Source organism: Myripristis murdjan, chromosome 24 (genome assembly GCF_902150065.1).
Source record: "Myripristis murdjan chromosome 24, fMyrMur1.1, whole genome shotgun sequence".
In the NCBI taxonomy this organism is placed as follows: Eukaryota; Metazoa; Chordata; class Actinopteri; order Holocentriformes; family Holocentridae; genus Myripristis; species Myripristis murdjan.
In genome coordinates this window covers 28971976-28986723 of record NC_044003.1, presented here as the reverse complement: position 1 = coordinate 28986723, position 14748 = coordinate 28971976, and the positions used below count along the sequence as shown (strand labels likewise).

The 14748-nt window shown below is 39.3% G+C and overlaps 1 protein-coding gene and 1 non-coding gene across 2 annotated transcripts in view; both read left to right on the top strand.

Annotated features, from left to right (window-relative positions):
- Positions 1-4188: 4188 nt before the first annotated feature.
- trnaa-ugc (transfer RNA alanine (anticodon UGC)) lies at positions 4189-4260 on the top strand. Its single transcript has one exon. It is a non-coding gene; the product is annotated as a tRNA-Ala (tRNA).
- A 364-nt stretch (positions 4261-4624) lies between these two features.
- The window catches only part of ift172 (intraflagellar transport 172), a 58427-nt gene continuing 48303 nt past the window's right edge, over positions 4625-14748 (top strand). The window contains exons 1-13 of the mRNA XM_030047180.1: positions 4625-4744; positions 5541-5684; positions 6759-6871; positions 6967-7006; positions 7849-7914; positions 8334-8413; positions 8567-8654; positions 9369-9583; positions 10593-10716; positions 11660-11755; positions 12488-12649; positions 12821-12874; positions 14179-14282. Of these exons, the coding sequence (XP_029903040.1) occupies positions 4706-4744; positions 5541-5684; positions 6759-6871; positions 6967-7006; positions 7849-7914; positions 8334-8413; positions 8567-8654; positions 9369-9583; positions 10593-10716; positions 11660-11755; positions 12488-12649; positions 12821-12874; positions 14179-14282 (1325 nt within the window). The 5' untranslated portion in view covers positions 4625-4705. The remainder of the gene's footprint in view (positions 4745-5540; positions 5685-6758; positions 6872-6966; positions 7007-7848; positions 7915-8333; positions 8414-8566; positions 8655-9368; positions 9584-10592; positions 10717-11659; positions 11756-12487; positions 12650-12820; positions 12875-14178; positions 14283-14748) is intronic.

Sequence of the window (14748 nt, the reverse complement as noted above, 5' to 3'; positions counted from 1 at the left end):
ATCCACCAAATCAACAAACTACACTAATTTCATAATCACATGTATTACAACATCAACAAGAATAACAAGAAGTAGCCTGAAATGCTGACCAGCAGAACAGCTCAAATATGTGATCTATGCTCCAGTCAACATTTAAGAGAAAATGCTGCAGCATGCTTGGATGGATGCTGTTTAATTTCATAGCTGAGGGCAATAAAACATAAAGTTATTACACATTATTAAGGAATTAATAGGTAATATCATGTCAAGCAACATGCATAGCACAATTGTATAATGTACATGTGTGAAGAAGGCGTTTTTTATTGTATGGTTATCAGTAGCAGTAAATGGGTAGATTTTGCCGTTGCATTGTCTAGTCCTAACTTTTTACAAGCCATAGAGACTAATGAGATTTCATATTTTCACAATTTCATGTTTTAAGTAAGGAATGTAATCATTAAAAATAAAAGTCATTAATGAGTCATTGTTTCCCATCTAGTTTGGATGCACAGGCTCCCGATGATCCACATGGAGGTCACCAACTTGAGGAACCGTCTGCTCACAGAGGGGAACCTCTACTCTCTGGTGAAGTCCACACTTTGCCTTTACAGCCACCTCTCTGGAGACGGTGAGTTGACGGTGAGTGTTAAATATCACACGGATGGCGTCTCCCTTTGTCTACCCCGACAGGGACCAAGAGGAGAACACGTCACCGTGTCCTCTGATGGCAGCAGAAGCCACTGTGATGCTTTCCGCAGATGGCACCCTTGCTATGTCGGCCCATCCCAACAAGGCGGACCTGGAGACCCTGGGGAAGAACCTGAGGAACGAGCTCATCTCCATGGAGCATGGGGGTGTGCTGTTCGTCAGGGTCATATGCCGAGCGGTCTCCCTGACAAGAGGTGAACTGGTGAGTTGGTGGAGGGTGACCAGCTACACCCAGATGGAGTAAGTAAAGTAACTGAAAGTAATGAAAAGTAGCCAAGTAACTAAATGTAGCTGTAGTAAGTAAAAATAGCTAAACGTATGAAACAGGTAAAATTAGTTCCCCTCCTGGGACCACAACCTTATCGCTGTGGAGGGGTTTGTGTGTCCCTGTGACTCTGACAGCTGTGCTGTCTGGAGCCTCTGGCTCCTGGTTGGGGCCTCTGCCACAAACTGCTCTCAGGAGAGGGGCCAGACTAATGGTGGTCCATAAAGGATAAAGTGCACAGCGGCTTTCCCAGACTAGGAGCCACACGTCCAGAGCCCCATAACACATTCAGTCAGCAGTCCTTCCATATGAAGGCTTCTTCAAACACTTATTTTCACTTCATGTACAACGTTTAAGAGACATTTGAAGAGATTTAAGATTGTTTCTGCATTGTTTGTTGTTTTAAGTTATCACATTTTTATAAAAATATGTTATAAATCACTAATGGCCAATGCTGGTACAAGATTTTATTAAAGCATTAGCATTTCATACATTATGATCTTTATTCCATTCAGTTTTATTATAGTATTTGCAGTATATGATTTTGAGTGATGAATGAGGACCCCAGGAAGAATAGCTATGTTTACATGCTAATGGGGATCCAAATAAACCTTGAAACCTTGATATATTATTAGTAATTACTTCACTGCTCTGTACATGGGCCCAATACTCTGTAGGTTTTCATCACATCTTTACAGCAGATCTTATTTGTTCCTCTCCTCTGGTTCATGATGGTGGTAATCAGTGATATGAGCTGCTGAGCTGCGAATTTTGGGTGAAAACCCACAGACTTCCGGCTGAGAACCAGTGCAACAGGACAGATTGTATGTCTGATCATCCTTTTATAACCCCTCACCATAAATGAACCGACCAAATTTTTACTAGATTCTTCTTTGGCCAACTTAAGTGATAAGACACTGCAGACACTGAAGTCATTGACTTGTTCCTGACTCTGGTGCGTAGTGCAGTTCTCTACTGCTTGGCTAAACCATTCAACCAGATTAGGGACACTGACAGCACATCTGTATTTTTTAACCTCAGATTCCTTATCTCAAGCCAAATCCATTGCTTGTACTGATTTTCAGTGCTGCTTTTCCACCACAGATGAATCCAAACCATGGCCAGGGTGCACAAGGAATGCACAAACAGCAGGTGAGGTATAATTCCTTGATAATTCTCTTGATCCCAGTGCTATCAAACTTCAGAAACATATGAAGAACGGACCTCAAACTGTGTCACACCATATTTGATTGTGCTCTATTACACCACCACAGCTGGACAGATATTCTGCCATTTTGAATTTTGTTGAAATCTGTTTTTTTTTTTTCATCATCCCTGTACAGATATTTATCAATCAGCACTCATTCATGCAAATCCATTGGCTCATTTGTATTTACATGCCTTCCTTTGGTTTCCTTTAACAGAGGCAATGTTGTTCATTTTTAATGATAGCAATGGTTTTGCTTTACCAGTCTGGCAGCCTTGTACACTTCACTGCATCTGCTGCAGCATCCAGACTCTGACCGAGTGCCTGAGTCATCTCACTAAGAGCCTCGCAGTTCACATCCCATAATACCAGTATTGCTCAGAGGAGGCCAAACTCCTGCGCGATCACATTGCTGCTCCTGTCACTAATACTGTCTTCCTTTCCATGTCCTTCCTGGAAGGCTGAGCAAAGAGGCCTCACAGAGCTTGAGGCTGGCTCCAGTGGTGACCTCCAAAAGCTCTGGGAGTAACCACAGATGAAATAGGAGCCACTCAAAGACCTCAATGACTTTGTTTTGCATCTTTACGCTAAATTATTCACAGTCACATGCTTGAAATCTTGTCTATTTTTATAAGAACGAGTGGAAATTATAAGAAATAGAAAAGAAATTAGAAATATATGTGCATTGGAAATTTGTAAAAAAAAAAAAAAAAAAAAAAAAGATGTGTGCATTATGTATGAATATGTGCATTAATCCTATTTGCACATTAACCTATTCGGGAAAAAAATGTGTATGTATAAAGTATGTATAAATATGTGCATTAATCCTATAAAAAATACAACAATACATACAGAAATAGAAATTGAGCATATGTAAAAAGTATGTAAGATGTAAGATATGCTGCTCACCACTGGTGCAGGAAACACAAATGCTGCTGTAGCACAAAAGAGAAGACCCTTATCTTACTTTGCCCTTTTCTCCCCTGCAGTGAATAATAAAGCCCTACAGCCCTGTTTGCACTGTTTGACCCAAGTCACTTGTGTGTGACCTGTCACCAGGCTAACTGTGGAGTTGTTACGATGCTCATTTTAGATTATGGGGTTAATGTGCAGTCTGACTGTACATTAGCAGCTAAAGACAGGATGAGTGTGACCCACCGACCTGTGGCTGTGTTGTTCACCTACATGTGAAGATAAACACGTGCAGCTGGGATGCCTTGCCCTTCCAATAGGAGTTTAAAATGTTTACATGCTTCATTATCAGCAAATATACAGAGACACAGCATTTCATCTGAAGAGTAAAAATCATGTCTTTTCACTAGTTATGTAGAAGTAAGTACAGCTCATCTCAACTTTATGTATATAGCACCTTGCATACAAATATGCAGCCCAAAGTGCTTCACATTGCAATATTAAAAGAACACAAAAATGAAATAAAATAAAAACAACATATAATGTAAAGTATGACAGACTAAAATTTCCAACAATAAAAACTATAAAATGTTAAAAACAAATATGTAAAAGTCAATATATAAAAAAATAAAAGTCAATAAAATGAACACAAGGATAAAAATAAATATGTGAACCAATGTTTAAACTGAAAAAGAGGGTAAACTATGAGAGTGATCATCATAATATTTATATACCTGTTATACATGTTAAGTAGAGGTTTGTATCTATGTGTTGACATATATCTTGAGCAGTAATTTGAAAGGTAAACTGTGAAGTGTCCAGTTTATGCAGAGTGCTGTCAGGAGTCACCAACATTGCCATGGGAATGAGCAAGAATGATGTCATGAAATTTCTTTACGATTCACCAAACAGTCTGGATTTAAGTGCTGACCGATCGGCAGGTGATACGGTCCCCCTTTAAGTCAGGTTATTTTATTAGTCACATCTAATCTTTGTGTTTGATTCGTGAGTGTGAATCGCCTGCATTTTGCAAAAGGAAAACAAGCACACTAATAAAGCATACGCCACAGTGATATCAGCTACAAATTGCCTTGTTCCGGAAGGATAAAACAGGAATGGGGATGTAGCTCAGTGGTAGAGCGCATGCTTTGCATGTATGAGGCCCCGGGTTCAATCCCCGGCATCTCCAAGTCTTTTTCTCCACAAGAAAAAAGTATCTTTACCTCATCCTTTTTGATATGTACACTGGCCACTCTTACATGTGCAAATAATTAGGTAAATAACATTGTGTTTAATTGACCAAAAAAATAACGATTGATATAATTAGTATGTTCAATACCAGTCGCCTAGTTGTGCTGGAGCCATCAAAATAAACAAAACAAATTATATGATGCTTCATCAACTCAGTGTTGGTTTTTATCCGACCAAAAACATGAACGTGCAAATGCTCTCAGAATAAACGACGTGCACGAGTGAACCAGTGCAGCGTTAATTGCGGACAGTTTTACCTGGGAAGTGAATGCACCATGAAGCCCCGCCCCTGCTAGGCAACGGTAACTAAGGAGATCGTTGTCGTCTCCATTAGCTTGAAGCTGGTCAGGAATGATCTTAGTTAGATCTTCTGCAGCTAAAATATGCACCTGAAATATGTTAAGACGCTTCTACCCCCTCAGGTAAGGTCCTTTAATGTTAGCTACAGTTAGCTGGCAGATGGCTGTGGACTCTCACTGCTCCTCCGTTGTGTAAGGCAGGCTAACCAACTGTCAAAGTTTATCATAGCAGGTAGCTGTGGACTAACGTTAGCTGGAGACACGATATCCTCCCAGGTCTTGTAACGAGCAGCAACGCCAAGCAAAAAAATCTGTTAGTCAACTTAATGCTGCTTGCGTCCATCGTAGCAGACGACTGACGTTAGTTTATTCATTACAAATTACTTGGATGTGGGGTCCCGTTGTCATTTTGGCATGCGAGTTATCAACCCAAGCCACGGTTAACGTGAATAAATTGTCCGATTTTTCCGCTAGCTAACGTCACATTGCTCTCTCAGTGCTCCTCAGTTGTGTAGGGCAAGCTAACCAACTAACCAAGGCTAACCAAGTTTTTCACTAGCGAAATTCAACATAAAATAGCCGTCGACGAAAGTGTAATCTTTTCCCTACCTGTGGTAATAAGTTAACCATTTATGTGCCCACATATCAATATATCTTAATAAAACTTTGTGTTTATCTTCTCAAGTAGGTGCAGTTGAACATTACTAATCTTGTAACCGTTGAAAATAAAATTACAAGACGGCTGGAAGTTGTGTGACCGTTTGGCCAGTATTAGATACAGTGTCCGGTATTGGCTACCGTTTCATTAACCAAGGTAGACTCAGATATACTCAATAAACAGTGAGCAGTGTGTTAGAGGTTCTTGTCTGCCTGTCTGCTTTACATTTCACCAGTGTTGCTTGTCTATTCCCCTTCACAGGAGGCACTTGCCCGAGTGACATGTCTGGCCTGGGCACCAAACAACAGCAAGTTTGCCGTCTGCACTATAGACAGAGTGGTGCTATTATACGATGAGCAGGGGGAGAGGAGAGATAAGTTCTCCACAAAGCCCATAGACCCCAAGGTAAGACTGGACAGGCATGATGGAAGGTGTGTGTGTGTGTCACAAACACCACTGACAGGTCTGAAATGATTTATCATGGGGAAGGCAGTAGTCATAAAGTGTGTTAGTGGTAGACTGTTGCTTTGATGCTATTTGATACTATCACTATATTTGGATGCCGATTCGATATGTACTGTTATTCTACAAGTATGGCAATTTGATGTTACAATTTATTGCAATTTTTTAAAAAATTATCCTGTAGTTTGTGGATGGAAAGTTAAAGGCTAACTTTCTTAAGGATCACAGTAGGTTTACACAGTGATGTCAAGTTTCAAAATATGGTCTCACTACAGTAAAATGGGTACTATAAGGGCTAACATCATCACACATGAATCAAGCTCAAGTCTCAACTTTCCAGTCAAAGCCAACTGGTGCAACTCCAAGACTGTTTAGGCCCCAGTCTGCACAAATACACCATTTTACAACAGGCCAGAAGAACATATGTAGATTGCAGGGTTTGTGGCCCAAACTGCATGGGATTAGCATGAGGTGGGCATGTGTGCAATGGGGAGAGCCGTGGATGCCCAGAGAACCCATTTTCATTCAGAGATCTGGAGGTCAGAGGTCACGAGACCACTTCGTATATGTATATACATGTCTGTTTTTCCCTCGCCAAATTTAAGCCTAACTTTGGAGTAATCTTTAGTCCCCTTGCTGACAACCTAGCATGACATGCTTGGTACTAATGGATTCCCAAGGTTGTCTAGTTTCATATGATACCAGTTCATTTCAGTAATAAAAAAACTGATTACTGAATCTTTAAAAAAAAATGGCAATACTGAAGTAAATCCCCACCCCTAATGAATAATGTCCCAAGATTCAGTTTAATTCAGTTTTTCTGTTTCAGAGTTTTTCCACCATGCTAAAAATACAAATAACAAATAATATCTGCTGTCAGTGGCTTTTAGACTGTGTATAATGTGGTTAGTCAACACTGTTAATGTCTTGACAGCACACTTGATAGATGTCACAGTATTGCACAAATGTGCTTAATAGCCATGTAACTGTATTTCAATGATCTTGCACTCTTTTTAGTATGGAAAGCAGAGCTACGCTGTCAAGGACATGGTGTTCTCCCCCGACTCCACAAAAATTGCCATCGGCCAATCTGACAACATCATCTTTGTCTACAGAATAGGAGAGAATTGGTAATATGCTTTGTCTGATTTCATTTTCCAAATTAAATTTCATTTCAGTGTGAATGTTGATGCATCAAATCTGATGGTGTTATCTTCTCCCCCAGGGGTGACAAGAAAGTCATTTGCAACAAATTTGTTCAGACGGTAAGGAAATAAGATAACACCTGTGATTACCCTGCTATTTCATGTCAAAATGGCTGCTGTGAAAAAGGTCTGTTAGCCAGCATTTGTTGGATCCTGTCACTTAATCCAGACTGCGGCAGAGACACAGTCTGTACCTTGCTCAGTCAGGTAACATTAAGGGTAAAACAAGTGAATTCAATAATAGTTACAGTGTCAGCTTAAATAAGATGGGTTATATTGTTAACACATTTGTTAAATGATGATCAAACAAAGCCACAAACCTAGCAGATTAGATTCAACTTCTCCCAAAACCCCAAGGTTTTTTGAAATTTGAAAAAAAAAAAAAAAAAAAAAAAAAAAAAATACAAGACCTGCAGCATTAGTTTCAGAAGTCTTGTTTTCAGTTTCTTTGGGTTGTGTGGCAACAGAATATGTGTCCTTTTAGCCTGTCATCTTGCAGCTCAGCCTCCTCAGCTTGTTGTCTTCACTGACCTGAACAAACTCTGCTGCTAACTTGGTGACATCAATTCTATGAGTGCTACAACTTTTGCCATGGCAAGAAGAACCACCCAGAAGTACAGCAGCTTGCCATGAACCAAAGACCCACATTGATTTTACTCATTTCTGCTTGCATGATTTAACAATTTACCATACTTGTTTTTTTTGTGTTATGCACTGGTGAAAATGAAACCGAACAACAAACAACACTGAGTAGCGTTTACAAATATGTTACTATGCCTACGTGACATCACGCTGCATCTTAGAAAAGTTGTGGTTGAAATGTTTGGGATATCCAACTTCCTGATATCTCCTGAATGCAACACCAGTATCTGTGTCATGTCATAACATCTTATGTGTTTCAGAGTGCTGTGATGCGCTTGCTTTGGCCTGCTGAGAATACTATTGTCTTTGGATTAGTTGAAGGCAAGGTGAGTCACTCACGATGTCCTCACCAATTAGCACAAACATGTAAAGAGTCAATGTACACTTTATATTTACTTTAATTATCAAATAAATAATGAACTAGGGGAAGTACTGGTTTATAATAAGGTTAGGCCACCACATCGGTCTGCCAGTGTTGTCCTCCTATTAAATTTTGATGTTATTATTCTTATAATAATAATGCTAATTATGACACTACTACTACTAATTCTTCTTCTTCTTCTTCTTCTTCTTCTTCTTCTTCTTCTTCTTCTTTGTAGTAATAGTAGTAGTAGTAGTATTGAGGGATATTTATTGTGTTTATTCATTCATTCATTTTCCAAGCAGCTTATCCTAATCCCTATTGTATTTATATTGCATATATGTGCATTATGCATTTTTTCATTTTCTCTGTATCCTCTCACAGGTTCGCCTTGCTAACACGCAGACTAACAGGTCCTCCACCATCTACGACACTGAGTCCCTTGTTGTCTCACTGACATCTAAGTAAGAGCACTATTTTTTCACGTAGCCCCATTCAGAATCATAATGTAAAAAAAGAACATCTGCCTCTTGTCATCTTTGTCAGGCAAAATAGATTTTTTTCTTATGGCTTTTAAAATTTGATGTTATTTGAAAGAAATGTTCCCTGTGTCTCAGTGTTTCTGGTAAGGGCATCCTGTCAGGTCATGCTGATGGGACCGTGGTGCGTTACTTCTTTGATGATGAAGGCTCAGGGGAGTCTCAGGTAACCACAGCCTGACACATCATTCATCCTTACTCTTCTTTCATTTATCTCACTTATCTCACACTGTACATATGGTATTTCCTTGTATATTTATTATATATTTTCATATATCACATTTTCATCAATTTTCGTTCATTCTGCTGTGTGTTTGTCTGCTTTGTCTTATCATTACACTCTGCAGCAGTGACCCAGTTTCTCTGCAGGAATCATTTAGTTTTTGGTTGATTGTCCTGTTGGTCAACTTATCTCTGAACTCCCCAATCACTCTTGGGTGATTTGTTGTGATAACATATATGGGAATTTTGGCAAACCGAGAGCTTTCAGATCTCTGTAATTCCAACTTCAATGTATAATATATTTAAGTGATTTAAGTGCTTACACTTTAGCACATAGATTATGTTTAGTAGGCTCTATTCAGTGTTTCCCATAAAAAGGAGTACACTGCAACCATATCAGCACAACTGCCACAAATGAAAAAGTTGCTAATGTTTATAGAATGCATCCAAATAAATCTCTGTTGCTATGCAGAAGAGGTGCGCATCACATTGTGTTCCTTGACAAACTCAGACTCCTAAAGTTCACTATATCTTGTCTTCTATTGCTTGTGTAGAGGCAGGCACATATTTCCGCCTTCATATTTTTATAATTCAAAAAATTGTGTGTGATATGTGTGTATTTGTGCTCTATCCCACATCTCCACACCCACTCCCTCAGGGTAAGCTGTTGGTACACCCGTGCCCACCCTATGCTCTGGCCTGGGGTGCCAACAGCATAATCGTGGGTGGCTGTGACAAGAAGATTGTGGCCTATGGCAGAGAGGGCCAGGTTCTGCAGACCTTTGACTATAGCCGTGACCGGACAGAAAAGGAGTTCATGGTGGCTGCCACCAGCCCCACTGGGCAGTCTGTAGTGTTTGGTAGCTATGACCGGTAAGTATATTCTTTCTCTTTAACATAAAAATATGGCCAAACTGTGTGATATATATATATATCCGCTCAGACAAAACTGTGTTGTATGGCATAAAAATGTATGATGCTCTGAACCCTTCTTTTTATGAGAAGACAGCGGTCATTATATCTTACGAGCATGTACTTCTTAGCATCAATAGGTAATCATATGAGCAGTCCTAGAATCTTAAAAATCTGATGATAATAATGTGATACTGTGTTTGTGCAACTAGCTCTGGTAAAAAAAAAAAATCCAGCATGGTTGACTTGGATAGTCCTGTTGTCAAAGTTTTCACCCATATCTGGCTGCATATGTGTACCAAGCAGTGCTTCAGTTGGACTATGGGTGTATGCGTTATAGCCTTTAAAAGGTCAGAGTTTTCATTGTAATTTGTAATGCCACCATTATTTTCAGCCTCTACCTTTATACACCAGGTTTCAAATGTTTATTATTTACCATCTCATGGGAAATTGCAAGAGAGAAGAAAGTAAGAAGGATAATACTGAACCAGCATAAAAACAAAAGGGGCTGAATCCCTAAATATCAGTGTCAACCTACAAAAACCCATATTCATCAATTAGTTTAAGCATTTGCAATTTACTTACAAATGACTGGTTAACACTGTTAGCATGGCTTGCTTAATCCAATGGTTACCGCTTGTTAATTTCAGTGGTTTCAGTGAGAACTGATAATGTTGTGACAAATTGAAAAGAATTTTGCTTGGTAGAATCTTAACATTAAATTGTGGGAATACCTGACAGCTACCTCTAGGTGGCAGTGTTTGCCAAGGGCTCAGCTGTGCCTAAATCATTACTCTTTTCAAGAGTGGAAACTTTGCCCCAAGTTGGTTTGTCAGATGATTCTTTTTTTTTTTTTTTTTTTGCACTAAGCATATGACTGAACAATTGAACACTGGTGGTACTCTGTCAGTCTGTTCAAAATAAATATTTCTCCAAGTGAAATGGGGGCTAGTGATTGTGTTTTGTCCAGGTTGCGGGTGTTTAACTGGGCTCCAAGGAGGGGAGTGTGGGACGAAGCCAAGCCAAAAGAGATTCCCTACCTATACACCATCACTGCTTTGGCCTGGAAGAAAGATGGCTCCTGCCTTTGTGCTGTAAGTACTTTACCTTCTTCTCTCTACTCTGCATGTTTTTGTCCTCCAGAGTGGGATGTTAACCTCTCCATCCTCTATGATTTAGTTCCTCAATGTGCAGTGTATCGAAGTTTCTAAAGATGACAGGCAGCAAAGGGCCTGGGCCAGATTTGAACCTGGGCTGCTGCGGCTAAATTAGCCTCATTAGTGGGTGGTATGTGCTCTACACAGTGAACTTCTGGGGCGCCCTCATTAAGATTTGCTTTACACAAAAATTACATGGGAGCTTCTGGTGGAATTTGGTGCTCGTCAGTCTCCCCCTACATATCCTGCAGATGCCAGCATCACAAGTATATGGTCCCTGGAGTTGTGTTTACTTGTTATAATTAAAATGAAAAACGTGTCGTACCTAAATGTTGCCTAATTCATAGTTTTTCAAAGTGTGAGGTGGGCCTCCCACTTTGTACAGTAGCCTAAGCATCTGTCATTTGATTAAAGACGTAGTTCACAGATAATTGTGGGTAGCTTCACGAACCTAGAGTCAGCCCTTTTCATTTGCATGCAGTTTTATGTTATGTGAAACAAACTGCATCACGTAGCTGCTATGTGATCCTATAGACATCCAAGAATTGAGCTAAGGCTTGTGCTTGGTGGACAATAAAGTTTTATTCTATTCTATTCTATTCTATCAAATTCTATTCTATGGTATTCTATTCTAAGGCTTAGCACAATTCTTTTGGTTGTACCAAATGTACCCAGTGTCCCTCTAATCATTAGATCTTAAAAGTTAAGATCTGTCTCTCTTCTTTCCTGCCTCTAGCTGCTGCTTGAAAATCTCTCTGCTCTGTGAATATTGTTTCTACCACCAATATTGCCTCTACCACCAATATCCAATCAGTAAAAAACAATAGAGCTAAAGCCTCATAAGTTAAAAGGTATTTTTTTTTGTGTGTATGTTTGACAGGGAACAGTGTGTGGGGGAGTGGAACAGTTCGATTGCTGCCTGCGGAAAAATATCTACAGGAACAAGTTTGAGATGACTTACGTTGACCTGAGCCAGGTAGAGAGTGAGATAGAGAGAGGATTGATATTGAAGTATTTGTCTCAACTTCTAAACTGGAGTGTCTGCCACAGCACAAAACACTAGATGATGGATAGGACAAAGCGTCATCAGCCAATAAGAAGGAAGTCCAGGCCACCTTGGCTTTAAGGATCATACATGTTTTGCATAATATTCACAAATTGTATATATCACATGTTTCTGCTAATGTTTTCTCAAAGCGATGTTTCCCTTTTATCCAGCATTGGTTTCCATTCATTCTACAAAAATGAACTTTCAACAACTTCAGACTTTCTTCACACTAGTATTCCATCACTGTAATGAAGCCATTTTAGTTTTCCTAAAACATTAGTTTTTGTTAAAGCAGCAGCACTGCTGTGTTTTGATGCCTTGAAATTGAGTAAAACTGCTGTAAATTAGTCCCTGGCCAATTATCAGTTCTGTTGTTGAATGAATGAATGTGGATGACTTTGTTAGCAACTGAAGCAGAACATTATATGGTTGGTGTTTCAACCAAAAATTCAAATTTGAAAATGGAGCAATTTTGATCATATGTAGTGAAATTTTCATTACCCTGGCATGATTTGCAAAATAGTTTAATTAATCAGTTTCCCATTCATTAATAATGGTTATTATAAGATGTTGCCAAACTTCTTTTTTTTCCAGAATGTATCCCTCCTCCACTCCAACATCTTCATCCTCTTTTTTTATCTCCACTTCCTCCACTTTAAGGTGATCGTGAAGAACCTCTCCACAGGGACCCGTGCGGCCCTGAAGTCTCACTGTGGTTATGAGATAGAAGAGGTCAAGATCATGGGCAAGGACCGCTACCTGGTAGCTCACACCTCTGATACTCTACTGCTGGGAGACCTGCTGACCAATAAAGTCAGTGAGGTAGGAGCCAAACACACCTGGGACCTCATTTTTAACTGCCACTTTCAGCTTTTCTCATTGGGCCTGCTTGCCCATGTCAAGCAGACTGAATAGAGACAAAGTCCAGTTGTCTGGTAAGACTGTTACATCCTCACTTGAAATAAATCCCTGAACCTTCTGCCTCTCTTTCAGGTACCATGGCCTGGCTCTGGGGGAAACGAAAAGTTCTTCTTTGAAAATGAAACAGTAGGAGAGCACACACACCACACACACACACACACACACACACACACCCCTTAGTTTTTTCTAGGTGTGCAGATTTTACAGTGCATGTCTATTTTCCCAGTTGAGGTATAAAGAAAGCGCTCATCAGAGCAATATTTCACCAAACTATTGTTCTAAATAGTTTAAAGTGTGCCTCAGCTAATATATTGGTTTTCCACAAGCTAGCAGACACATATCCTACAACCATAAGAAGCCACTGGTTCTGTTATAAAAAAGATTTGCTTTGGTCTAGCCTATGTTGTTTTATTCTGACATAACACAGATGCTTTAGGCTGATAGATCACATATTTTGATAATAGAGCAGTAGCAGTGGCTGTGTTTTTTCCTTCATCCTTCCTTGCATGAAATATTGTCACCGCAGAATTTGCTGTGTTGGTGAAGTGAAGCTAAGTCACCTTTAGTGTTTGCTGTGGTTAGCCATGGTCCAGAATGTCTTCTCACATGCTATGTTGACATCTGTCTTCCCCTCCCTCTCACAAAAACAGCAGATCAAGACCTTTACGATACAAGGTGGTGGTGCGTGTTGGTATTGATGTTGCCTAGATCTTTTTCCAACATATTTAATTTTATACAGATTTGGTCTAGTCCCAACAAGTTTTCAAACAACATATGCGGATGTACCTACAGTCAATGTATAGGATTTTCACACCCCTAACTGTTTAACTGAAAACTGAAAAGCACAAACAAATTTAATGGCAAAGACATGCAAATGGAACATGAGGCATGAGTCTGTAACTGAACTTTCGGTCACCATAAAGCCAAATCATATGAGCAGTCCTATGTTAGGCACCATCTCACCTTACATTAATATGTGTCATTTTTGACATGTAGAATCAAGCTTATATTTCCTCTCACAAGTCATTTGCTTATTGTAGTACTATGGTCTAAATCAATGGCTCCCAACCCAAGTCCTTGTACCACAACTTATCAAATTATGTAGGTTTTCCATATTTCTATATTCTTTAAACTACCAGGTTCAATGATTTCACTCAGCGTTCCTCAATCAATCCCTATTAATCAGCTCAAACGTCTGGGGGAAATAGTGAATAGTTAATTGCCATGACATTTGATTGTGAAAGGTGGTACAGCCATTGAATATTGGCTGTTGCCAGTTTAAGAATGAAAATAATATATCAGTCTCCAAACTCCCATATTAGCTGGACTTAAACCCTACTTTCAGTTGCATTTGTCCTCGGTTAGTGGGATGATTTTAATGGAGTAATGCCTCCCTGTTCTGATTTCTCTGTTCTGTTCTATTTCTGTAGGTGTGCATGATTTTCAATGCTGGGGAGCTAAGCCTGGTAGAGTACGCTAACAATGAGATCCTGGGCTCAGTCAGGACTGAGTTCATGAACCCACACCTCATCAGGTAGGTTTACTACACCAGACAAAGACACCCCATGACGCTGGTCTAAAAACTCCAGAAAATTCACTTGATTTCTTTCAAAAACATGGAAAAACAGATGAGCAAATTTCCAAGAAATAAGTAAAAAATGACCCCAAATTAAAAAATACAAACAAAAAAACCCAAAAAATTTGTGAAACATTACTAGAAAAATAGTCAAAAAATTGCAAAAAATTAAGACAATTATTTCTCACTAGAAATATATTTAAATTAAATTAAAAGAAAATGACCATACAATTATCAAACAAATTCTCCCCAAAAAATTTCAATAAAAAGAAAGAAAGTGGTTGTCCAGGGGTTAATGTTAATAATAATGGTTAATAATAAAAATGTCAGTAATTGTCCCTGATGGTGATAACAACTTTGTTACCAGTCTTGTCCTCTAGGTGGACATATTGAGCTTCATATCTCACTAGGTGTCATCGTAGTA